General features: G+C 38.5%; 1 protein-coding gene across 3 annotated transcripts in view; it reads left to right on the forward strand.

Annotated features, from left to right (window-relative positions):
• Nucleotides 1-2,507: 2,507 nt before the first annotated feature.
• sh2d3ca (SH2 domain containing 3Ca) overlaps nt 2,508-24,843 on the forward strand; it is a 58,715-nt gene continuing 36,379 nt past the window's right edge. For 2 of the 3 annotated variants that reach the window (XM_030150522.1, XM_030150523.1), the window contains exons 1-4: nt 2,508-2,658; nt 4,163-4,435; nt 4,609-5,131; nt 10,186-10,225. In XM_030150522.1, coding sequence (XP_030006382.1) covers nt 2,640-2,658; nt 4,163-4,435; nt 4,609-5,131; nt 10,186-10,225 — 855 coding nt within the window. In that variant the 5' untranslated portion in view covers nt 2,508-2,639. Of the gene's footprint in view, nt 2,659-4,162; nt 4,436-4,608; nt 5,132-10,185; nt 10,226-18,190; nt 18,720-24,843 lie in introns of those variants that run through there. The other variant, XM_030150524.1, reaches the window with a different exon arrangement.

Here is a 24,843-nt window from a genome sequence, read left to right on the forward strand (position 1 = left end):
CTTTCTTAGTCTGTCTGACAGCATAGTGTGTATCAGCAGCATGGCCTTGGGTCAAAGTCACTGATATTTGTCATTGTAGGAATGAGGTAGAAAGCTGAATTATTGATGGCTTGTTTTTCATCAAGGTGAAATTAAGGCGGCACACACACACACACGCACACACACACACACACACATACACACACACACACACACACACACACACACACACACACACCATTCACTCTGGCAAATAACATCTGAGGAAAACATAGATGGGACATAAGGTCCAAAATGAAAATCCAACCCATTGCTTCAGTGTAGAGAGTATTTTTTTCTTACTTTACTGCAAAGCAATGCATCTACTTCCATGTTTGCAAGTAGTAATAAAGTGATCAGCATTAAAGTTGAGTTGATTCATTTGTGGGTTTCCCCTTTTTCTTATTCTCTAATGGCTCCGTGCCTCTAAATGGGGAGTTCCCTTCAGATGTTTTGCAAAATGCAAGAACATATACACACTTCAACACATATAATGTGTGAAGCATATGCGCTGGAATCAAATGAACCATTACACTGATAATTAGGCACCAATTCATAAGCAATTATGCAACATCAATAATGGTAATGACTCCTAAATTGCAATGTACATGGCTAATTTATCTGCTGTTTTGTAGATCAGATGTGCATGAACATTTACAATGAACATGGAATAAAAGTAGTACTACTACCCAAAGGACATTAGCAGAAGGAGGATTAGTAATTGTTTACTTTGACGAATATGGCTTAGCACTGACTTTACACTGAAATATAAGTGCGTGAATATCTGTGTTAAGCTGATGAAGTCTCTTCTGGTTCTGTCCTCAAAATAACACCAGACAAAATGCTGAAAACAAATAATGTTAATATTTTCATTTGGACATCTCTCAATTAAAAAAGGTGAAATTCATGTCATATTTAAACTGGGAGTTCTAGATTTGCTAACACTGTCTTCACTGTACTACTGTTTGTGTGTTTCATTTGACCAGTTTTCATTTTTGCATTTTTGTTATGAGCCTGAAGTGAGAATTGAAAGTTTCATAAACTGATGTGGTGACAGGAAGGCAAAAAGTGTCTTCACAGCAGCCCACCCACAATCTACAGGAAGTGAAAACCCAGCGAGGCTTATGGTTCATACAGCATCAAACATTATACCACAGTAAAACAAAAAACAAAAAAACAAAAAACAACAAAAAAAAAAATTATGTGTCTCTATGTATATATATATATATATGTGTGTGTGTGTGTGTGTGTGTGTGTGTGTGTGTGTGTGTGTATAGATATAGATATATAATAGATATATAATTGGCATTTCAATGTAGCAACATCTGAACATTGTTTGAGTGGACATCTGAAACAACAACAATCCGCCCAGCAATTTCATACTGTGGCTTTTCAGAAATAAACTACAATACATCTGAATTTATGTAAAAATTATAATTCGGGTTTATATAAAAGGAGTGAAAACATTGCATTTCTATTCTGTGTAAAGATTTGCACCATTTCTAAGTTGGGTTTTGTGTAAATGTCCATTATTTTCATTTTCATTTTGTAATTATTTATTGTTTTATTGTCTCTTCTGCTTTAAGTTGCTTTTACTGTGTGATATGATTTTATTGCTTTTTATTGTTTTACTGATCTCATTCTCTTATAAATGTATTAATCTGTTATATTGATTTGTGCTGTCTTCGTTACGTCATTGTCTGTGTTTTTGTAATTGTCTCTTGTTTTGACTTTATCATCTCTGTCCTGGATTTGTTTGACCTTATTTTCTGTGCTTTCTGCTCTCACAATAACCCTCAAGGTTCCTGTTTTTACCTTGTCTTTCAAAGGAGGAAATATCTGTTTCTAAAGGTTTTAAATACAGTTATTATTATTATTATTATTATTATTATTATTATTATTAATAATAATAATAATAATAATAATAATAATAATAATAATAAAATTACAGCTATCACTTGCAACCTATACCATGAAAATGTTTGGTTTCAATGAATCTCTTTCATAGAAGTGAAAGCTTCTCACACACTTTTGGCTACATTAGTAAACAAAATGCACCGTCTGGACTTTGGAATTGGCCTAATTATGCAGCTGTTGCAGCATTTTATTAGATTAAGGGCTGTTGCAATAATTAAACATTAACTATTTGTACAAACTGCACCAGGGAAGATATTAGGACCAGCTTGAAGCAAATAGCCAGTCATTAAAACATTTTATACCTAAGGAAGAGTTTATAATAAGGTTATTTCAGTGAGCACTTATTTGCTTGTATTCACACACTTTTTTTCATCACTTTTTATATATAAGGCATATTCATATTCATAAACCTACAGTGACAGTTGTTGTCATCTCATCTTTTCATTTCCACATTGGTGTTCGTCTTGACACAGGAAGTGTCGAGGTCTGCCCTTCCCCTCTCGCTGCCTCTCATCTTTCATACTTGTTTCTCTCTTCCCATGCAAATTCTGTGCATTATCAGCCCCACAGAGGAACTGTGGTTCATACAGAGGTTTCTACTGCTCAACAAAAATCACCCTCTCTGCCTCTCCTCTTCTGTTTTATCTGACAGCTCATCTATCACCCACTTGCAGCTGATCTTGCACGAACACTGCGGCCACATCATGAGTCTACGAAAACTGGGTGAGTACTGTCTGTTTGAGTCTTTTGGTGTCATAGTGTACTGCAGCACTTTGTTTACACCTCATGTCACCCAAAGACGTGAAGTTAGATTGTGATGACTAACAGAAAATGCCACGTCACTTTTGTACCATAATGGATGTAAAGAAGACAAAAATGAGTTCTATGTTGAAAGAAAATTTAAACCACTGTAAAAGCAGACATTAGAAGGCTAAATTTAGAAATGCAGACCCTACACCTTTAGCTTCCACTTACTTCATCTCAATAAAAATATACAATATATTGCCTGTAATATCTAAAGACTCTTAAAGAGGTTGTTTCTTTAAGGTTAGATCACAAATGAAGTACGAGAGCGAAGGGGGGCAATCCAAGACGTGGCACTCTACAAATTACAGCCATGGCTATTAAGAGTATATATAAGCATTAGCTTAGCATTTGTGTTGTTGGAAACATTTAGATGAGAACATTACACCACTTTTATTTAATAATTCAGCACACTGGATATAAGCAATTGCACAAACCTCCATAACTATATATAAGGCTGACTGTGTGCATCATATTTTCAGCCTCACTGATGCTAATGAGTAAATTGTGTGAATGTGAACATTATTATAAAATATCATGTTACTATCTATGCTTGTTTGGTAAAATTATATATTTTCACCAAAACTCATGTCTGAAAATATATAAAAATGATAATTCTAAGAAGAAATTTTATTTATATAGCACTTTCAAAGTGCTTTACAACACAACAACAATAAAAGCGTAAAAGCGCAGTAAAAACAGATACAATGAAATAAATAAAAACAATTCTAAATAAATACAATTCCAGTAAAAGCAAGATTTTGTTGGCACAAAACTAGTCCATGTGAGGCACAAACATAGCATGGGATTCACAAAGCACCTGCAAAGGGAGAAATTCATTGCAAACATCTGGAACCTCCTTTAATGGACTTTTCATGAGATTAAGTTGTACATGTGAGATGCTATACACACATGAAAGTTGCTTTATGATTGTAGAGAGCTCAGTGTGTGTCTGCTCATTTGAGAAACATAATTTGAGGGTTTTTGCAGTTTCTGTAATTTTCTTTATGACTCTTTGCTGAAATGTGGAGATACACCTGAAACACTAAAATCTTTATTGCCTTGTTTTTGTGCCAGCATGTCATTAGCCCCTAATCTTTTGTGAATAGTTTCTTAAAATGGGGCAGATTTTAGATACAGATTGCAGATACAAACATTGTCCAAATCCCTGTGCAATTACCAGGGGTACTCCACTCTTTGTGGATTCGTTCCACAGTGTTGGTACACATGTATTGTCTGCTGCAGCTAGCAGTGAGGTTGAATGAAAACAAAACTAGGGACAAAGTTAAACTACTCAGCTTCTTTAATTTCTCCTTTTCTCTTCTTTCACTTCTCTACTTCATAACTTCTTTCTAATGCTCCAAGGATATTCAATTATCATCCTTTTTCTGTCTTTTATAACCAAATCACTATTTTTGTCAAGGTTTGAAGTGGTTCGGCAGTCTCACCAACATCTCTTTTCGTCGCTCCACTGAAAAATCTGACTCCAAGTCCAGTCCATTGAAGTCTGGAGAAGGAGCAGGACATGCACCTGGAGGTGGTGATCCATCAGTACTGGCTCCAGTTGCTGAGGCAACAGTGGATGACCTGGGCGCCATGCGTCCTCGCACTGCCAGCTACGTCCGCTCCAGTGAGAACTACACACACATGGGTACACTGCCTCGACTACTGATGAGGAAGAGGGACAAGAGTAAAGGTGAACAAATGATGAACAATATTTAAGTCAGGAATTCTTCAGTGGAAATACATGATATAGAATAAGCTATTTAAATTTCAAAAACATTTACTGTATAATGTGGTTCTTATTGTTATTTTGTAACTTTATCTGTTTTATATCTACTTTTGTGCATGTTCCTCTCACCTTTATAGGAGGCTCCAGTAGCAGTAAGAAGAGTAAAGACAAATATAGCATCAGCAGAAGTCAAAGTCAGAGACCTGCAGGAGACCAAGACCGTTGTCCTCCAAAGGTCTCTGTTGTTTCATCCAGGGCGGCTAAAGATGAAGCTGAAATTAAATATAATGCTGAGCTGGAACAAGACCCTCGAAGTGATGCTAAAACAAAACATGAGCCAACAGGTGAAAGCAGTGCCTTGAACACCCATACGGCCTCTTCTAATGCAGCAGTTGAAGGTGTGTCGCCATCTGGTGGCTCTAATAGTGACCTCCAACCAGAGACTTGGAATAAACAAAGGATCAATCAGGGAAGTGAACACTTGAATTCTGAATCCACAACAGAAAATACATCTCCTCAACCCATTCAATCAAATGTACAAACCTTGAGTGATGGGGATATTGGGCTTGTGTCCGGTTCTGTTTCTGGTCCAAAGGAGGAAGCAGAGGACAAAGAGAAAAGACCCGATGAAGAAAACCATGGCTCTGATGGCGTTAACAGGTGATTTTCATTTGTTTTTTTAATCCTTGAAATATCTTTAACAGTTTATTGTGAATATAGTTTACCTATTTTCCTGATGAGGAACAATTTCAGAGGAGGATTTAGGGCAGGGGTGTCAAACTCATTTTAGTTCAGGGGCCACACTGAGCCCAATTTGATCTCAAGTGGGCTGGACCAGTAAAATAATAACGGTGAAAAAAGGAAAATTATATTATGATCAGGTTTACATCTACAAAGTTACCTTAAAAATCTGAATAACGCGAACAACTTGAATTGTCTTAAGAAAAACAAGTGTAATTTTAGCAATATTCTGCCTCGGTTTATCAGTTTATCATTTACACATGTGCATTCCAATTGCACAAAACATTTAGTAACAGGCAGAATATTGGTAAAATTGCAATTACTTTTTTTAAGACATTTCCGTTTGTTCATATTTGTTCAGGTTATTCACATTTTTTGTAAAAGTATGGTCTGGTAATATAAACGTTTTCAGGTAATTTTACTTTTTTACACCAAAAAAACAAAGAGAACATTTGGGGTTGTCATTATTTATAGGTTGTAATGATAATATTTTACTGGTCTGACCCACTTGAAATCTAATTGGATTGTATGTGTCTGTATGTGAAACCTGAATTAAAATGATTTTGACACCATTGATTGTTAATATCTTCATTGTAATTTTTGCATTTCACACATTCATCCCGCGGGTCGGATTGGACCCTTTGACGGGCCGGATTTGGCCCCCGGGCCGCATGTTTGACACCTGTGATTTAGGGGATCAGAGTTTGTTCTTCAAGAACAAGCCCAAGCAAGAAAGATCTCAAAAACCATGTTTAGACTCATTTTTACGCACAAATAACATATTTGTTTATATAAATAAAAAAATCAGCGTAGTTGACTTTTTAACCCTTTGATGCATGAATTACAACAGGGACGTCAAACTCATTGTAGTTCAGGGGCCACATTCAGCCCAATTTAACCTCAAGTGGGCCGGACTAAAAAAAAATAATAGCATAATAACTCATAAATAATGACAACTCCTATTATTTTTCTTTGTTTTAGTGCAAAAGAAACAAAACAAAAAAAAAATCAAAAATATTAAATTCTGAAAATATTTACATTTACAAACTATCCAAACAAAAAAGATGAGAATTATCTGAAAAAACTGAAATTTCTTAAGAAAATTAAACTCAATTTTAACAATATTATGCCTCAACTTATACATGTGCATTATGGATCAGTTCTATAAAGGCACAAAACATTTAGTAACAAGCAGAATATTGTTAAAATTGCACTAAATTTTCTCGAGACATTTTAGGTTATTCTCATTTTATTGTTAAAGAATAACTTGTTCATGTAAATATTTTCAGAATTTAATGTTAGTTTTGCACGATAACAAGGAGAAAATTTTTAAGTTGTCATTAGTCATAGGCATAACATGATATTTTTTCCACATTAAACCAAGAACAAAATTTGGAGTCATTATTTATAGGTCATTATGTTATTATTTTACTTGAGATCACAATGTATGTGGAACCTGAACTAAAACTAGTTCAACACTCTCGGTTAAGTATATCTTCGGTGTAATTTTTACACTATCCAAGTTCATCCTGTGGGCCAGATTGGACCCTTTGACAAACTGGATTTGGCCCGCGGGCCACATGTTTGACACAGCTGAATTATAAGAACCTTAGTCAAGTTTTTTTTTTTTTTTTCTCCTGAGTGTTTTTATTCCTCTTCAGGCATGAAAAAAAACCCCAATGTGATTAATTTCTTTTTAAATGAACCTATTATTTATGGAGTTACAAAAATGTCCACTCAGCTGGACACTAATATTAATTTTTGAAGCAAGGAAATATGTATTTTAAAACACAATAACAGAAGGTGATATACTGTGTGAAAACTTTGAAATAAAAACATTTTTCATGCAGCTAATCTGATGTTTTCTCACATTTTAGCATACATTAATACTAGTTATTACTCACTTCATGGAGATAATATGCAAAAAAACCAAAAAAACAAACAAACCCTATTTATTTAAGAAAACTGTTAATTACAGTCTAAAAATTACCAGCTGATTTACACTAAACATGTTACTGCAGATCAGGTTTATCAAGAACAGCAAAGTTACAGTAATGGAACAAACTGCAGTGTATGAGATGGTGCATAAGCATTCACTATATTGGTTGATATGCAAATAAAACAACAAAACCCATGAATATACTAGAGAACAGCTGTAGAATAGCTGTCCACTGTAGTGACCAGTATGCATGAAAGGGTTAACCTGAAGAGCTGTCCACATTTCTCATCCAGTGGAAGTGGACAGGGGCCCTGCAGCTCCTCATGCCCCTGCAGGTTAATCCAGTCATGCTCCGTGCGTAAACCAGGGGGCGCAGATCTGCGTTTTAACTTCACTGTGAGGAAGTTCAGAGCGCAGTTTGTGCTGACTTAGCCGCGGACAGCCAGGTCTTCTTTTGGGCGATGGGATGAGGTGAGAGAATAAGATTCATTTCTTTTCTTTTTTAAGACAGCATGTAGTATTGATTTCTTTTATTGATCAAATACTGCAGGAAAGCTGTGCCGTTTTTGGAGGGTTTTTTTTTTCTTCTTTTTTTTTTTTCATATTGCATTGATTTCTAATGGCACACAAAACTCAGAAACAAAAATAGCCCCTCTCTGTGTGTTTGTCCTTTGGTTGTCATATAATAATCGTGTGACTGATTTCTTTAAAAAAAAAAAAAAAAAAAGACTAAAAGTTCCTAAAAGTTGCCCCTCCCTCAGTCCTATCCGTTTCTCGGCTGCATTGATGGCATTTTTCGCTGCTTTCCCATGACATGCCAAGGCCTCTTTGCCTTCAACATCCCATGCACGATAACATACTCGTATATCGTGTTACAGTGGGATTTGCTCTTTGTGTGTATGTGCATGCGTGTCTGAAAGCTGCGGTGGTGCTGGCACCCATGGACGTGCGTGTTGGAGCGTGCAGCATCGGCCCATTAGTTCAGCGCAGAGGACCGTGGGAAATCCAGCTCTATAGTGTATTGCAAGTCCTGTATGGGGACATGAAAGAGCTCCCTATCCTCTGTCTGTTCAGCCCTAAATCACAGGTCCCTCCCACCCATCAGGCCAACTGTTCATTTCCCGGTTATATTGTCTCCAAAGTGTCGCTCTGCATTTGTTTGCCATTGTTTGCCCGCTATTCAGTCCATTCTCTGCCCATATCAAAGCTAAAATATGCGCATGCATTGAATTCCTGTACACATGAAGTGAAAATAGATGTACAAACTACTAAGCCTATCATGTACAAACCTATCATGTATGCCATATTTTGCATTTCTTTATAAGCATGTGTGATCTGATGGTGAAATAAAAGGTCTTTTTTTTTTTTTTTTTTTTTTTTTTTTTTTTAACCCTTTCATGCACGAATTATGAGAACCTTAATCAAGATTTTTTTTTCCTGAGTGTTTTTATTCCTCTTTAGGCATGAAAAAAACAATGCGATAGAAAATTTTCTTATGAAAAATAAATAAAATAAATTAAAAAAGTAAAAAAAAAAAATTCACCAAAAAATAGTAATAATAATAATTTAAAAAAATTCTTATGAATGTTTTTTTCATGAAGTTGCAAAAATGTCCACTCAGCTGGACACCATGCGTTTAATTTTTGAAGCAAAGAAACATGTATTTACTGATAAATTGCGTGAAAACTATAACTATTACGCTCAGGGGAGATGTTACCAATTCATGTCAGAAAACATATGTAATGTGTTAAAACTTTAATAAAGACATGTGCAAAAAACAAAACAACAAAATCCATGAACATACAAGAGAAGAGCTGTAGAATAGCTGTCCACTGTAGCGATCAGTATGCATAAAAGGGTTAATTTCCCTTAGGTGTCAAAGCATTGTCCTGTGAAAGGAAAGAAAAGCTTTGGCACCGTGCACTGTCACAGTCATTTTTAATTATTAAGCCTAAAATAAGAGGTTCCTGCCATTGGATTAAGAAATCACACAGGATTAAACCATCAATGCAAAGACTAAAATATATTAAAGAATAAATGGAATATAAAATGTGACAAATATGTCAAAGGCGTCCCTTTTGCCGCATATGTGAAGAAAAAAAGAAAAGAAAAGGCAGGATTCAAACAAAATAATAGCATTTCAGTGTTAGATTTGCAAAATGTTTTCTGTAATGTCAGAGCATAAACAAGGCGTGTCATTGAGTGAGCTGCCTCTCATACACTAGAGCTCTGTACTATCCTGATGGTTGTTTGTGCATCACTGACAGTACAGTTGGTATTTTAAAGTCTAAATCAATGCAAATAAAGGCAAATGCTTTACATACTGTATGTGAGTTCTAGGTTTCAGTGTAGGAGCGGCTTGGGAAGGGAATATCGAGTGTTTCTGCCATGGGACCTATTAACATTCCCAAGCCCAGTGCCATGATGGGACCCTTTGATCTGCCCTCTCTGTGGTCATGTGTAACACAGCTTTACTCTAGGCCTTCTGGGACCCATCATGCAATTGGGAGCTATGCTGATTGATCTTAAAACTTGTCTAGGAGTGTAATTGCCTCTTTTGCAGTCTCTTGCTCTGTATCACAAAGCTGCACAGCAGTACCCCCAGTATGGCTCCCAGGACTACAGCACAGTGGGGCTTTTGACACATGATCTGGATCCATCATGAGTGTACAAGTGTGAGTTATAGTGCCCGAGAGAGTTCAGAGGCCTGCTCCATATTGAGCAACGTTAGATGCTCAGTGGGGTTTGTTATCTGTCTATTTTCCATGAAGCTTGAATGCATCAACATTTGACTCGGTGTAAAAGCGGCTGTGAAGTGGGTCATGGGAATTCTGCCATGTTTTTATGTCTGGGGTAACATGTACTGCACCTGTTACAAGACCTCTTCAAACACTGTGTGAACGTGAGTGTATCACTGAACAAGTTCACTCATATTTAACAGATGTTTTCAGGTTTTATTCTATATGTTGCCTAACATTTGGCTCTTTTCACTTTTGCACAGTTTATTGAGATGTTTCCTTTTCTGTCTTTTTAGCCACATGGATCCAGTAGAGAATCAGGCTGAATATGTGCAGGTAGGTCTGTTTTTCACACACGTTTATTGTTTTCTATTATGTTCATGTGTATTCTTAATAGAGGCGGAGTACTGAATTAGTTCTGCTGGTATATTATCTTGTAGCGTAGATATTAAAGAACATCTCTGTCAGCTGACACGTAGCAAGAAACTGCAGAACTGAAATGCCAAATATATGAGCCAACTTAAAGAAAATCAAAATTATTAAGGTAACTTTCCACCTGCAATTTTTGTCTTTTATCATATATTTTGATCATAGCTCCATTGATACTGTGACCTAAATATGATGGAAAAATAATGGCAAGGGATCTGTGTTATGATCATGTGATCAGAGTGCTGTTTTATGTGGATGTGGGTGTGTTGTGTTGGTGAATGTGCAATGATATAATTCTGTGCCCACATAAATTGTTCTTGCACTAAGAAAATGGTCATTTCTAATATTAATTTCCAGTCATCTTTTTGCGGCTGCAGTCATTATTTTCTTTCTTTAAGCAATCCTTTACGTTGCTCATTGATGAGGGAACTCTAGCTTTTATTACTATTTTAAAGGATGAATGTGAAAAAACAAACAGGTTTTTTAGTCAATGATGAAAGGTACAAAAACTGAATAATGTTTTTTTTATGCATAATGTAAAGAACGCTATTTCCTCCCCATTCTTCCCATTCATCTGTGAGAGACTCACACTTTATGCTTGAAATACCATTAGATGTGAGTAAAGGTTTCCGTCTAATGAGAAAATTCAGTTTGAATTTCTTCCTCTTTCTACTCATATTGAATTAGATTTTTAATGTGAGCTTTCGGATATAATTGTGACTGATTATTAGCCCTCAGTCCTCAACAGTTATCCTCATTTCAGCAAGCTCACTCTGCATTTCGCCTAATTCAGTCTGCCATTTAGCTAATTGAATTTGGAGTTAAGCAGTGCCAGTGTCAGCAGTGTGCAGGAGGCAGGTGTTCTGTTCTGTTGCCAGTAGGTGGGGCCACAGTCTCAGGTTATGAACTCTAAAGATCACAGAGTGTATTCAGAGGTTTCATGGCAGTGAAGATGAATGATCAGGATTTATCTGTACTCTCGGACATGCCATATTTTAGACTAGGAGCCCAGGAAAAATTAGAGAATGAGAGCAAGATGGTGAGGCTGAGGAAGAAAGAGGAAGATGAGAGAGAGGAGGAAGGAGACTTAAGTCTACTGTCGAGCTCTTGGGATCAGTTTTTCTATTGATTATACATCACAGGCAAGTGGTAAAAGCCTTCTCCTATGACCCTGACCTGTATTTCCTTTGTAAAACAAATACATCCAACTTCCCATGGCCATAACAAATTGACTCCAGTTAAATCCCTTCACACTGCCTCTTATAGGGTTCACTGATGCTGCGGTGTGTAAGCACTAAACCCTCTGTGACACCTGCACCGCACTCTGTACTCTACACTGTTTCCATGCTCATTTATAAGACAGGGACTTGGAGACTGTAGACCTTTTCCAAGGCCAATACTCTTTTCTCATTTCCCTATTTTATTAAACCACAAGCAAAACAAAAATTCTGGCTTACTGTAATATTTTGCGGCCTTATTAGGCGTGCCACTAGTTTTACTGACAATAACTGGTCTTAGCTTTTCAGTTGTTCCAAATAGTCTGTGTTTTATTTAACTGTTACCGACTGTTACACATTCAAAGTTTGCATAAGGCTCTTTAATGTTAAAGAAAGTGGAAAAGCAATTCCAGGCTTCTCCCCTTTTTATGAATCTACTCCAAAATGTGAGGGGTTTGTCCTTGGCCCATGCCCTGCTGTTCCACCATGGTAGGCAGAAATGACTGACACTGACAAGTGATCACACAATCTTCTTGGTCGAGGGTATCAAGGAAGTACTCTACCTTCTAATGCCCCTTTGGTAGGTTTTTTAATAGGTGGAGCCATACCTTACCCATTCTTAAAATGTTCATGAAAATTACTTGCCAGTTTTTTGGATAATGCTGACAGAGAGACAAACAAAATAAGTGATTCTTAAAGGAAAGTAGTATTTATTTATTTATTTATTTAGAACATGCAAAGAAACAAATTAAAACTAGAAGCACTCGGAGACCTCCGCCAAGGCAGATCAGTGGGCCCCTGCACCCCTCCCACCCCCGATCTCCACCAAAATTTAATCATTTGCTCCTTGTGCCAGTATCAACATTTCCTGAAATTTTCATCCAAATCCATTCATAACTTTTTGAGTTATCTTGCACATGGACAAACAGACAGACAGACAAACCAACACCGGCAAAAACATAACCTCCTTAGCGGAGGTAACAAAATGAAGCAAAATAAGACAAAAACAAAATAACATTTAAATGAACAGAATCTATCTTCAAGTACTTGCAAGTCTGAATTTTGCATGGTTGAAAAAAAGTATGAAGAGCAGAATATATCATTTCTGTATATATAGGCATTACTGATGTAAACAAAATTGTTATGACATGAAGGCTAATTTTTTAATTATATGCTGTCTGCTATTAGCATCTGAGTGGTAAACAACTCGTGACCTAAAACATCTCATATGTCAATAATTCTATCAGAACTGACTACTTAAACAATATCCATTCTCTTAAAATGTGTGGCTGTTTACGGCTTTTAACCCCAAACTACCACTTTCTGCACCCGATGTTTTTTTCATCCTTGCCACGACAGCCCCTCCTGCTGTCACCCACCACCCCACCCTCCTCACCCAAAGCTGCCAGCTATCCCTCCATCTCCCTCCATTTCTCTGAAACATTTATGACAGCTGATGTTTAAATCAGGAGTTGGCCTCAGTGTTCCCTGTTATAATGGCACAGACCATGCCACTGACCCCCCCCTCACTTGACTCGTAACATGTGCATGCATATACTCGTGGGCGCATAATTAATACATGCACTCACACAGGATTCTACACATAACCCAAACTGAAAAAAAATAAATAAAAATGTAATGACGGCAACAGAGATTTTGAGGAAAAAGTGATCTGACTTAAAAATGCCAACTAGTAAATAAAGCCTCGAAACATTCAGGATGAGCTGTTTATCTGCTAGGCTTTATCATGAAATATTCATCAGAATTCATTGTGTAGAGGACATATTTTGGTGAAATAGGTGAAATACAGCTTTAAGTGGTTTGTGTCTTGTGAAAATTTGAGTGGTTTACACATGTGTTTGACGTTTGACTACTGACCCTATGACTGTGTGCATTTGTTTTTGCCTGCAGCCCAGCCCTGCTTTGTCTCCTGTCCTATTTAGTGGTTTGGGGTTAGTTTGAAGGGAGGGGTAGATTGGGGTAGTGGGCTGGGGGTGAAATGGGTCTGTTCATACAAGGTTTATTAACATATGTCTGGCACGAGCCTCATACTCAAAAAAATGTGTGTGCACGTCTGAGGGGGCTCAGCTGTGTATCGGTGCATTACTGCATTCTTGATTATGCTGATGGTTTGACTTTCCAAAATCTGTGTGCGTCTTTGTGCCACCTGATTAAATTAAGGCAACACCCTGTGGGATCATGCATGTGTGTGACAATTACAGTACATTGAATTAATGTGGCGCCACTGTAAATGAGACGGGGTGTAGACTGTGAAAACACACCCCTGAAAAGTCTCATTTACCATTTAATCACTATGCATATGCTACGTATCAAACAGTACTGTGACAAACTGACATCAAGGGTCATTGCAATTATTAGGGTGACTTCAGGGCTAAAATTATTGTAAAAATGCATAGTATAAAGGATCTTTTTGAAAGGTTAAATCATATTTACAGGGCCATGTGGACTTTGCAGTTCCAGATTTCTGCAGAAGGGTCCAGACATTTTCTATTCTATTACATCCTCACCTTTCTCTTATGTGTATGACAGTTGTATGTTACTTTTAGGTGACATTAAATAAGTGAAAAAATGCAAGTAAGCATCACTTGAGACGACATGACAGAGCGGGAGATGGGGCAAATGGTTTCCATGTTTTATGAAAACAGTCATAATTATGTTAAATGGATATTATCTATCACATGATTAAATAAAAGCTGATACTGTTCCACTGAGTCCTGCAGATTTTCACCCTGGATCACTGCCCAATCCAACCTAACTGTGAAAAATCAGCAAATTTTGTTGCGGCCTGCTCATTACAATAAAACGACCAGACACATATGCAATAGCAAAAACACTGTGTACCATAATACATTACCCTGCTGCCAGTGGGAAAGTCATAAAGCACAGTGACTTTTGAGATTTTTCAAATGCTTCAGATGACACATAGGCAATATGAGTAGCAGCCATCTGACCTCTTTATATCAAACTCATTTACCCTATACATAGTGCTGACTGCCAGCAGACACACAGTGCTGATTTAAATGACTCATTCTGCCTAGTTGCCGTCAAAATTGTGATTTACAGCAGTCAATACTAGAATTAGGAGCAAGCACTATAATTGTACACAGTGGCAGAAAATACTATAAGTGTGGCCAAATACATATAACTGCAATAGACAGATGTTGACTAAAATACATCTTGAGTCACAAACTGCAGCCTCATAAATTACTAGGGTTTGAATAATTTTCCAGTGAGTCTGAACAAACAGCTTCACCAAACTAGGATTTACAAGGTTTTATTCTGAAGTGTTTCTATTACTTGTCCATCCCTTTCAAGGTCGAGCACTGTTATCAGTGTGCTCATGCTACTGAGGAGTACACCCAGGAGGTACAGAATAATCAGTAAAACATCGATCTCTGTATTACAAACCATTTTATTTACACTAAGAATGTGTTTAGTTGCCACAGCAACACATTGGTTTAAAATTCAGTCACTTTAATGCGATGAAAGCAGGAAGCTGATTTTTAATTGAACTATTTCACACCATAATGACATTTTTCAACACGTCTGAACAGAATCAGTCCCGGCGTTTGTAGAAGGCCTTTTTTCTGTCTTTGCATCATTATGGGGGCTGAGTTGTGAAAAGGCTTTGAAACACGTATCTCCTGGTTCGATACGGATTAACCAGTTGGTGAAAAGGGTCCGCCCTGTGAAAACACACTGATCACAATCAGACACACACATAGATCATTAGCTGCATCCCCCTAACCCCCAGCGGAGCTCAGTCTTTGTTTTTAGGCACAAGTGTGTGCACACGTAGACATATATAATGATGTGTGCACATGTAATCTTGATCTGCCCGCAGTGTGTCTCTTTTCATCCTTAAAACGCATGCACATACACACATGTGCCTCTCTCTTCATCACCATACATACACACTCCATTCATCTTTCGCCCTGTGTGTGTCTAACACACAAGCACACACTTCTTTCATTAGTGGGATGCTTGCAGGCACATGCAGGGATTCTCCATTGTGCTCCCTATCAGCCTGCGGGATGGGGTTCACTAATTAATATTTAACTGAAGACCGCCTCCAAGCAGGGGAGGAGATGTACAGATAGAAAGACAGTGGATGAAGGAGGGGAAGGTAGAGGGATGGCCATGAGGAGAAGGGTAAAACGGAGAAGAAAAGGGGGGGGGGGGGGGTTCAGAGAGAGGAGGAGGTTTGAAGGAGGAGGGAAGGTTAGTGATGAGAGGTTGGGATAAGAAGGAGGGAGAAATGAGGGAAGGAACATGGTGATAAGGGTCGGGGAGAGGTTGTATTTGATAGAGCAGGGAGAGGGAGCTGAGGGACATGAAATAAGGAAGGATGTACCTGTATACAAGTTTTGCTGTCAGAGGCATTTGTTAAGAAGGAATAAATGAATGGATAGAATGAATTCAATGGGAAGGAATGGTGAAAACAAAGTAATGACAAGGAATAGAAAAAAAACTAAATAAGCCAGGCAGTCATCAGAGGTGACATTTAAGTAGAGCAGTTCTAGTAAGGACAAGGTCATTTTATTTTCAACATGTGACTATGAAAAAGTACAGTCTATATGTGTCACGATAAATGTATCATTGAAGATATTGAATGAGCTAGATAATAGACAGCATATGCAGTATTATGAGAAATTACACCTTTCTCTACAGTTAGTAAAACATCTAATGAGTCAGTAAATAAATGGAATATATTACCAGTAGCATATATGTTTATGGTTAACATTATTCTTTTCCCCTTGTGTCAAATATTGTCAGAGAACATGGTGTGACTCTCTCATGGTGAATCTGTTGCTTTATTGTAAATCGCAGTTCCCAGCGGCAGTTGTTTTGATATCTGTTTGACTTAAGCATTTTCATCTGAGAATGCAGAATGACATGTGGAAACACAAGATGGAACTCAGTGTGTGCTTTAGTTTCAAACATACAATACAAAAATCATAGGGTTGGAGTATATGCAACCTAGTCTCATATCAAAACCTGAATACATGGAGAAATGGTCACAACTAAATTGAAGATTGTAAAATGTATAATTTCATGGATTGGTGTTTGGCTTCTGGGCTTTACAGTATAATACATTTTCATTATGGCCTGTCACAGTGGGAAGTACAACCTTAATGATGGCAATTTTAAGACCCAGCTGTGACCTATAGTATGTGTATTTTCTCTGCATCCATCATGTTGTCATATGTGTTTTTCATACGACATACATTTTGGGCTGCTTGTGTGTGGGGCATCAGCCAGATGTAGTGTGTGGTATGTTGGGATTGTTTTGGCATGGAATTGCAGAGGATTGAGGGAAGGAAAGCACAGGGTCCCTCTTATGAGATTATTTGTGTCCCAACTGTATAATCTGTCTAATCCCACACAGGGTGATTTGAGATTACATTAAGAAGAGATGCTTTGGTTAATGAATCCATCCTGTGTCTTGTTGCTCCTTATCAATCTGCCCATTTTCTCTTTCTGCTTGTGACCCACTAGCATGTATTCAAAAGGCATCTTAGCCAAGTGAGTACTGGCGTCATCAGATGCTGTGTATGTTGTGCGGTGGAGAGATGACCTCAGAGACAAAATTTTTAAAAATGGGGAAAAAAAGTATTATTTTCTGCATCCTGGAGTGTTGTGTATCTCTCTCCCTTCTTGGCTGTATTTCTCTCTTATGCTTGCCTGCAGTGGTGCAGACCCAACTAAATGCAGTGTCAGATTTTTGGATGCTGTCAATGTTCTCATAGTGTTGCCATGGTGAAGCGTCCTCTGTGATGTCACTCACTCAAGCCTCTGGAGACCGGGCCCCTCCCCACCTCGATGGGCGCCTGCTGGTATGCGTGCATGTACCTGTATGTGTTTGTATTTGTGTGTATCTGTATGAGAACGGACACAAATCATAGTGTGTTATCCTTGAAACACCTGCCTGTGTGTTTCAGCTTATAATGAGCTGTCTAGCTGCAGTCTGTGTGGCTTTTTAGAAACGTATCATTATTTCTGCCACATGCACACACAAAAGTATAAGGGAATTTCACTGTAAGAACCAATTTCTCTGTAGGTATTTTGCTTTTCTAATGGTTTGCATTTGCCATAATGTAGAGTAGGTGGAAGAAAAGGTGTGAATGTGTGTGTCTGTGTGTGTTAGGTGGGGGTTAGGGGGTTAGGGGGCACCCCTGTTGGGTTTCTTTCAGAGCAAAAGAAAGGTTAGATTCCTTTGGGAGGGTGCAAACCTCCACCTCTTTCCCTCCCTCCTCTATCTGCATTCTCTTTACTCTCTCTCTCTCTCTTTTTTTTTTTTTTTTTAATTATCTTTCCCCCTGCCTCCTCTGGTCCTCACTTTCTCCCTGTTTTACTCCTGCCCTCCCTATCCCCCACCCTATGTCAGCATTGTCTCAGCGCGGCACTAGCGGGGGCTTTTTGGGTGGGTGGGTGGGGTCTGCCTGCAATTCGACAGCACTCCTCACTGCTTGTTCCTGCTAGCATTCCTCCCCCTCCTCTTCCTCCTCCTCCTCCTCCTTCCCTCCATCCATCCATTCCCTCCCACCCTCTCTCCCTCTGGTCCGCCCTCCCCCCACCCACACTCCTTTCATCAGCAAGCAATGAGGTAATCCCTAGCAGCCGCGTGAAGTGCAGCAAGTGCAGTGAGAGGGAGAGAAGCAAGAGCAGAAGCGACAGAAGCCGGTGCAGGGCAGAGGCAGTGGAGATGTCAGGAGCTGTAATATCACTAGCTGTTATCAGTCCCAGCTGTTAGCAGCTCGCTTGTAGCTAATAGCTGATGTGGTTGCTGGCAGATGCTTGTAAGCTGTAGCTGTACTGTTAGCTTTTAGCCTGGTTTTTGTGGTGGTGTCACTATGTTGAAGGGCTGTTAGGCAGACAGAGGCAGGCAAAGAGGCTGGCAGGGGTGGGTCAGGCTTAGCCCCGGGTCTGAGGTTTAGATCGGACACCCTGGGTGGGGTGGAAAGACAGAGGAGGACAAGGAGGCAAGGAAGAGAAGAGGAGGAAGGAGAAGGAGAGAAAGTGGGAGAAGAAGTGGAGGAAAAGGTTTGTGGAAAGGTAGCAGAGGAAGGTGTGTGCCCACCATGACGGAGAGGTGTAGTCTGTGGAGTGCCCTGTCGGCTGCAGCATGCTGCTTCTACCGGGGATCCTTCATGCAGGTTCAGGTGAGTGGGTGCTTCTGTATGTATGTATGTGTGTTTGTTTTTAGAGTGTGCATGTGTTGAGATGCAGAATCACACACCCTTTGCTTCCTAAAGTCGTTACTGTGCAAGATATGTCATAACTGGCATATGTGTGCTCTGTATGTTTTAGTATCATATCCCCTCCAAGTATCCTTAATATTTGGCACAATAAACTATACATGTGTGTATTTGTGGGAGGTGTGCTCGCTGTTGGCTTCTCTCCTGTCCCGGCAGCCGGTAATGTCAGCCTGCCTGGTTGCAGGCAGACTGATGATATCATAGATGCTGTACAATACTTGGGTGTCAGATGGGCTGTGTGAAATCACTGCATGGGAAGATACAGAGTGGTGTGGTGAGAAAAGTAGAGATTTGTATGTGTGAGAAGAACTAGACACCGTATTTGTTATTTGCATGTTTGTGTATGAGAGCAAGAGAGAGTGTGTGAAGGGTATAGTTGAGTAGAGCTTCCAGTATCCTTCAGTATCGGTTTAACTTTGGTCTAATTCTAGCTTGGCACTTGAAACCCAATAACTGTTATTCCTGGGACAAAATGAAAGCTACAGCATATTTTCTACATGTATACTTGTATGTTTCTCTGTCTTTTGCAATTGATATTTGATGTGGTTTTCCCAAAAAAGCTTGCTTCACCTTTCCAGGAAGTATAATTATGAGACTTATATTCACATGGGCATGAGTATAATCAATTTTTTTCTGACAAGCTTTGTTTTTTAAAACTTTTAAGACTTTTCCAAACCTGGAAAGTGGCAAAAACTTCACATGATTAAACTAAAGAATATACAAAAAGGACAAAGAATAGGAAATCGAAGACTACAGGGAAGCAAAATATGTTCATGCCTGGGGCTATGATACTGTGGGGGACTGAAGTGTATCAGTTGTAGATGTTCATATTTCTTCCTCTTGTTGCTTCTCTCTTTTTTTCTGTTCGCTTCACTTCATGTTGCTACGTTGTTTGTTGCTGTAATTACGGCTTAACTTTGTTACGCTGCAAACTTGTGTTTGTGTGGTTTGACTACGTTTCAGGGCAGTAACCCTGATGTGAGCTGTTGGTGTGTTCCACCTTTTCACTGGCAGCAGGACATTTCGTCTGTGTGACAACTAGCAGAGATATTCACTTCATACTGGTTTACTTTGCTTGGTTTTTGTTCTTCTGAAAATAAATGTCTCTCTTAGAATGTTAATTCTGTTCTTTATATGTGTTAAAAACATCTGCTTTTGTTTAGAGTGAAGTGATTTGAAGCTCAGAGTGATTAAGTTGTTTTAATTAAATCTGTTGTGAGGTTCATGCTCTGTGGTGGTTGTGGTAGGGGTAAGTGTGTGAGTGAGGGGTAAATTAATTTGCAGATGCATGGTTAGAGTTAAGTGGGAGCCTTTTTGTTGTGAAAGAAAAATAATTACCTAATTCTCAGCAACTTCAGTTTGTTTACAAAGTGTCTGTCTGTTCCGTTTGTAGACAATATTGACTTGGCAATCCATTTCAATTAAAGATAGCCTGTCAAGCACAATACCATGCCATGTAACCCACAGTATTTGACAAATGATGCCATAATCATTACTTTTTCTTCATATTCAACGTCATATTGATGCTTCTATTGCCTCTAGGGGATAGTGATTTATTACATATACCAGTGCAGTGGGGTTTTTTATTTGCTTCATACTTCATCTTAAAATGTAACTAAGATTATTAGTGACTGGATTAATGCCTGGTCAGTATTTTTTTTTGCTCTGATCATGTAAACACTCCATATTTCCATATAATCTAAAATAAGATGCAAAAAATTGTGTGTGCTGGTGGAAATGCGGTGAGAATAATGACTCATAGTACAATTTACCTGTTTGCTGTGTCCAGCACTAATGATACTAGACCATTTTGCTCATGTAGACTTTTTCTTCTACCTACCTTCTACTACCTATAGGTACTAGAGAAATTGTTAGCAATCATATATATATCTATATCTATGTTGATATATAGATATATACCTTTAGTCTTACAGTTTATATAGAGTTGTAATATTTTTACTTAGATAAATTAGGAAAAATCCTATAAAATGAATAGTGTCTAAAACCAGTTGATGAATTAGTTGACTGCGGTTGTTCCAGCGACGCTGGTGTGTGACCTCAGCTCATCAGCTGTATCAGTGGAGAGATTACACTTGATCCCCTGGTCTAGACTGTAGTAAGCTAACCGTGAACACACACTCACACATGCATTCACACACCACACACACATACAGTCATGCAGCTTATCCATTATGTTTGCATTATACCCAGCGCTTCCAGTGTGGATCTGAAACTGGGACATTGTATCTACCCGGTGGACTCCCACGGTGGTGAAGCTCCATCATCCACAGCAACTATATGACACACACAGGAAAAGAGAGACACACACAGAGGGAAACACTGAGAGAAACAAGCAAATATATTTACTTCCTTGGTTGCATTTTGATTGTTTTTCATTGTAACCCACCATTCTGCCTGTGAGTTCCTTCTCTGTCCATCCCCCTCCCTCCCTCCCTCTCCCACTCCCACTGTGTTGCCTCATTCCCTGCTGACCTGAGCAGCATGTAGCTGCCGTCATGTGCCAGCCAGCAGCCGGTCCCTCTGTCCTTTAGCGTTCCTGCAGCCTATGTGGAACACGACTGTCGACCCCCAACCTTGCAACATGCCCCCTCTCTGCTGGCCAGACGTGAACACTGTTAAATAAGTTTCTGTTTGAACCTAGAAAGGCTTAGTGCCTCTTGTTAACAAAAAAGTTTAAGATCAAACTATATTTTTCTAGTATTCTAAATTTGTTACAAGTTACAAGGAGGAGAAAACATTCAGTATAATCCTGAAAAGAAAAACAAAATAGTTATGTGCTGGACAACAAGGCTACAAAAATGACTCAGTATCTCTGTGTTTTACTCCTCATTTCTGGCAAATCTGGTTTTTATGTTTTGTAGCATAAAAGGGTTTTCAGAAAAAGAGATGGGATGAAAGAACATATACATGCATGTTGTCCACTCATACATCCAAAACTCCTTGATGCTACTGACTTCAATCACCCAAATAAACAAAGCCCTTAAATGAAAAAAGCCTTTGTAGAACATGAAAAGAGAAAAAACTAACAATTCATGCTAATCACTCACTGCTTATGCTCTATAGTTTATCAAGCAAATTAAATAAAACAAACATAGACGTGTCTGGATTGCAAATGACATTTTCCTGTTGATGTTGCGATTAAAATTATACCATTATACCACACTTCCTTTAGTTAAAATTAAAACTTTGAAAATGAATGATACAGTACTGATAAAATGTTTTTCTGTAGAAATTACTATTGGAAATGTTAAGTCCCTGTGCTGCATACTGTATCTTCAAAGACGTCCTGTTTATTACATGCTGCTGAAGAGTTTTTTTTTCCCAAGAAATTCTGCAGCCAATACATCATACATATTAAGCTGCCCAGCTTTATTGCATTCATGTCCCTTATGTATGTGTCCTGGTAGACAGTGAACCTTGTAACACACTGACTTTCCGAGCCTTCCACATAATACTCACTGTTTAAAGCTCGCAGACGGTACATTTTTGTCTAAGTTTATTTTTTTAGTGAAAAAGATATATGAAAGTTTCTTCTTGTACCTTTTGAAACTTAGTGGGATTTCTGTTTTCATAGGATGACATACTGTAGTCTCTACATAATAAGAAGAGCCTGGTTGGTTTTAGTCCACTCAGTCGGTCACAGTAGGTTAACCAGCAATCAGCTTGTCAGTCCGATCCCCAGGGGTCCCAGTGGTTTTGTATTAGCGTTAGCCCATCACCCCTCGCTCTCAGTCTAGTCAGTGTTTAGTTGGAAGATACGGCCACGCTAATGCCTTTATGCGTGTATCTGTCTGTCCGAGCCAGAAAGGGAGTCCAAGCCAATTGGTATGTTTTAGTATTGAAATATTCACCATGTAATCCCCTCTTCTCCACTCCTCCTATCTCTCTCCCTCTCGCCCTCTTCTCTCCTCCTCCCCAAAGCTTTTCACCACAAATCCTCTTTTGGCATGCCTGCCTGTCACACCCTGCAGGCTCATAGTGTGAAGGGCAGCTGTGCATGTGGGTGTGTGTGTGCTTAAATTGCCTTGTTTCAGAGACCATATCCTCATTAGAGCACTGTGATGTTTTTGGCAGTAATGAGGAAGAAGTCTGTGTGTGTGTGTGTGTGTGTGTGTGTGTGTGCGTGTGTGTGTGTGTGTGTGTGTGTTTGTGTGATTTTTGTCTGTCAACTATATTTGTGTGAGCTTTGCTGCGGTCCATTCTAACAATTTACCCTCCATTCACATTTCTTTGTTCTCTGCCCTGTATATCGTATATGACATGAAATCATCAGAACTTGCAATTTAGTTCATTTTAATACTTAATGATACACGTTTAGATGTGTGAAATTGTTACACAGACACTTGAGAATTGGCTGAAGAATAAAATCTGTGTAATCAAACAACAATTGTCTCACATCCTAGTGTTAAAAATCAGTCTACAGTCAGCAGGAGGTTATCTTAGACTGGAAACAGAGAAATAGCTCGCTCTGATATTATCAAATCACAGTTATTGTGCTTAATTAAAACTAATATCAAAACTAGGAGGGATTTTTTTTTTTACCAATATAAGGATAAAATTGACAATAAAAGTGCCATTAGAGTAGAATAAACCGGAATTGCAGAGGAAATGAGCTGTTCATTGTGTTTGATGACATGCATTTATCCTACCTTTTTATCATCTTGTACAGATCACACCAAGTTAGCGTAACCCTAAAACAAGTCTTAAAACTAGCACTGAAACACAAACTGTTTAATTCCTCCATGCACTTGTGCACCTCTAGAACTAACTAAAACTAAAGTCAACTTGAAAACCAAACTGAAAGACGAAATAAAAGTAAAAACTAATGAAAAACTTCATAGCTGTTATAACTAATAAGCCTAATGTTCTGTAAGATTCATTGTTAGTGTATTCTATTGTAAGATATTCTTAGTTTCACTTCTGACTGTCTTGTCTCCTAAACACTTTCTTTAAGAGGATTTATAAGTAAAATAGACAAAACTATCTTTTGTGAATGTAACACCTGACCTCAGATGGAGCTTAAAGTGACCTCAAAGATGTCTTTAGAGGGTTTTCTTCTATTGGAACACCACTTTCAAGAGTCCACCGTGCTGTCCCTCTCTTTGGCAGTGCCTTGTCTTTGTGATACATTGTGACCTTTTTGAATCTTCATATTGGCTTAGATGGCAAGAGAAAACACCAGCGTTTAAGTGGTGCTTCAGTCTTCTGTCAGGTTGGCAGCTTCTCCACACAGAAGACAGCATGCTCGGATTTGTATAGAGATAATGTGTGCATTAACACATGTGTTAACTTATGGCTCACTGAGCCTCTTTCCAAATGAGGGTGTGTTTGGAAGGTTAATTGTGCACATTTAAAATAACCTCAGGTCTAAATTAGGTTTAGCAGTCTTTAAAACTCACAGCTAATGACAGCATTTGTATAGTTACTTTAAAATGAGCGAATGTGGCCAGTTTTATGTGAAGACACCTTGTAGGAGAAATGTGTCTGCAGGCACTGCATGGTTCAGCAAACTCAAGCACTTAGCATGATCGCCATTCAAACAAGTAAAAATGCAAACCAGACCAGTCTCTTCATATCACAAAACGTTTAGCTGCAGGCCAGGATCGCAAAGCTTTCCAGCTCAGTGCTTCATGTAATCATCTTTTCTCTCTCCTGACATGATGGAGCAGAGCTTTAAAGCAGAATTACACAGGAACATAAACCTGTGGCATATGCTGCTGTGCATTTAATCAAAGTCTAGGAGAGAGGAGATTATCCTATTCTAAAAGAATTCCTGTTCATAGGTGAAGATAATAGAAGCCGCTGGAGATGAAAGAAAGACACAAGAATTAATGTAATTAGATTTTATAATTTACATATTTTTGCGTTTTGCTTTTTAATGTCAATTCTAACACATTTATATAAAGCTTGTACGTAAAGTGTGATTTACTCTGGTTTCACTGTTTTATTTGACACTATACCCTCTCCTCTCCTCTCCTCTCCTCAACATTCATTCACAAATTCCACC

The sequence above is a fragment of the Sphaeramia orbicularis genome, chromosome 12, assembly GCF_902148855.1.
Source record: "Sphaeramia orbicularis chromosome 12, fSphaOr1.1, whole genome shotgun sequence".
Lineage (NCBI taxonomy): Eukaryota > Metazoa > Chordata > Actinopteri > Kurtiformes > Apogonidae > Sphaeramia > Sphaeramia orbicularis.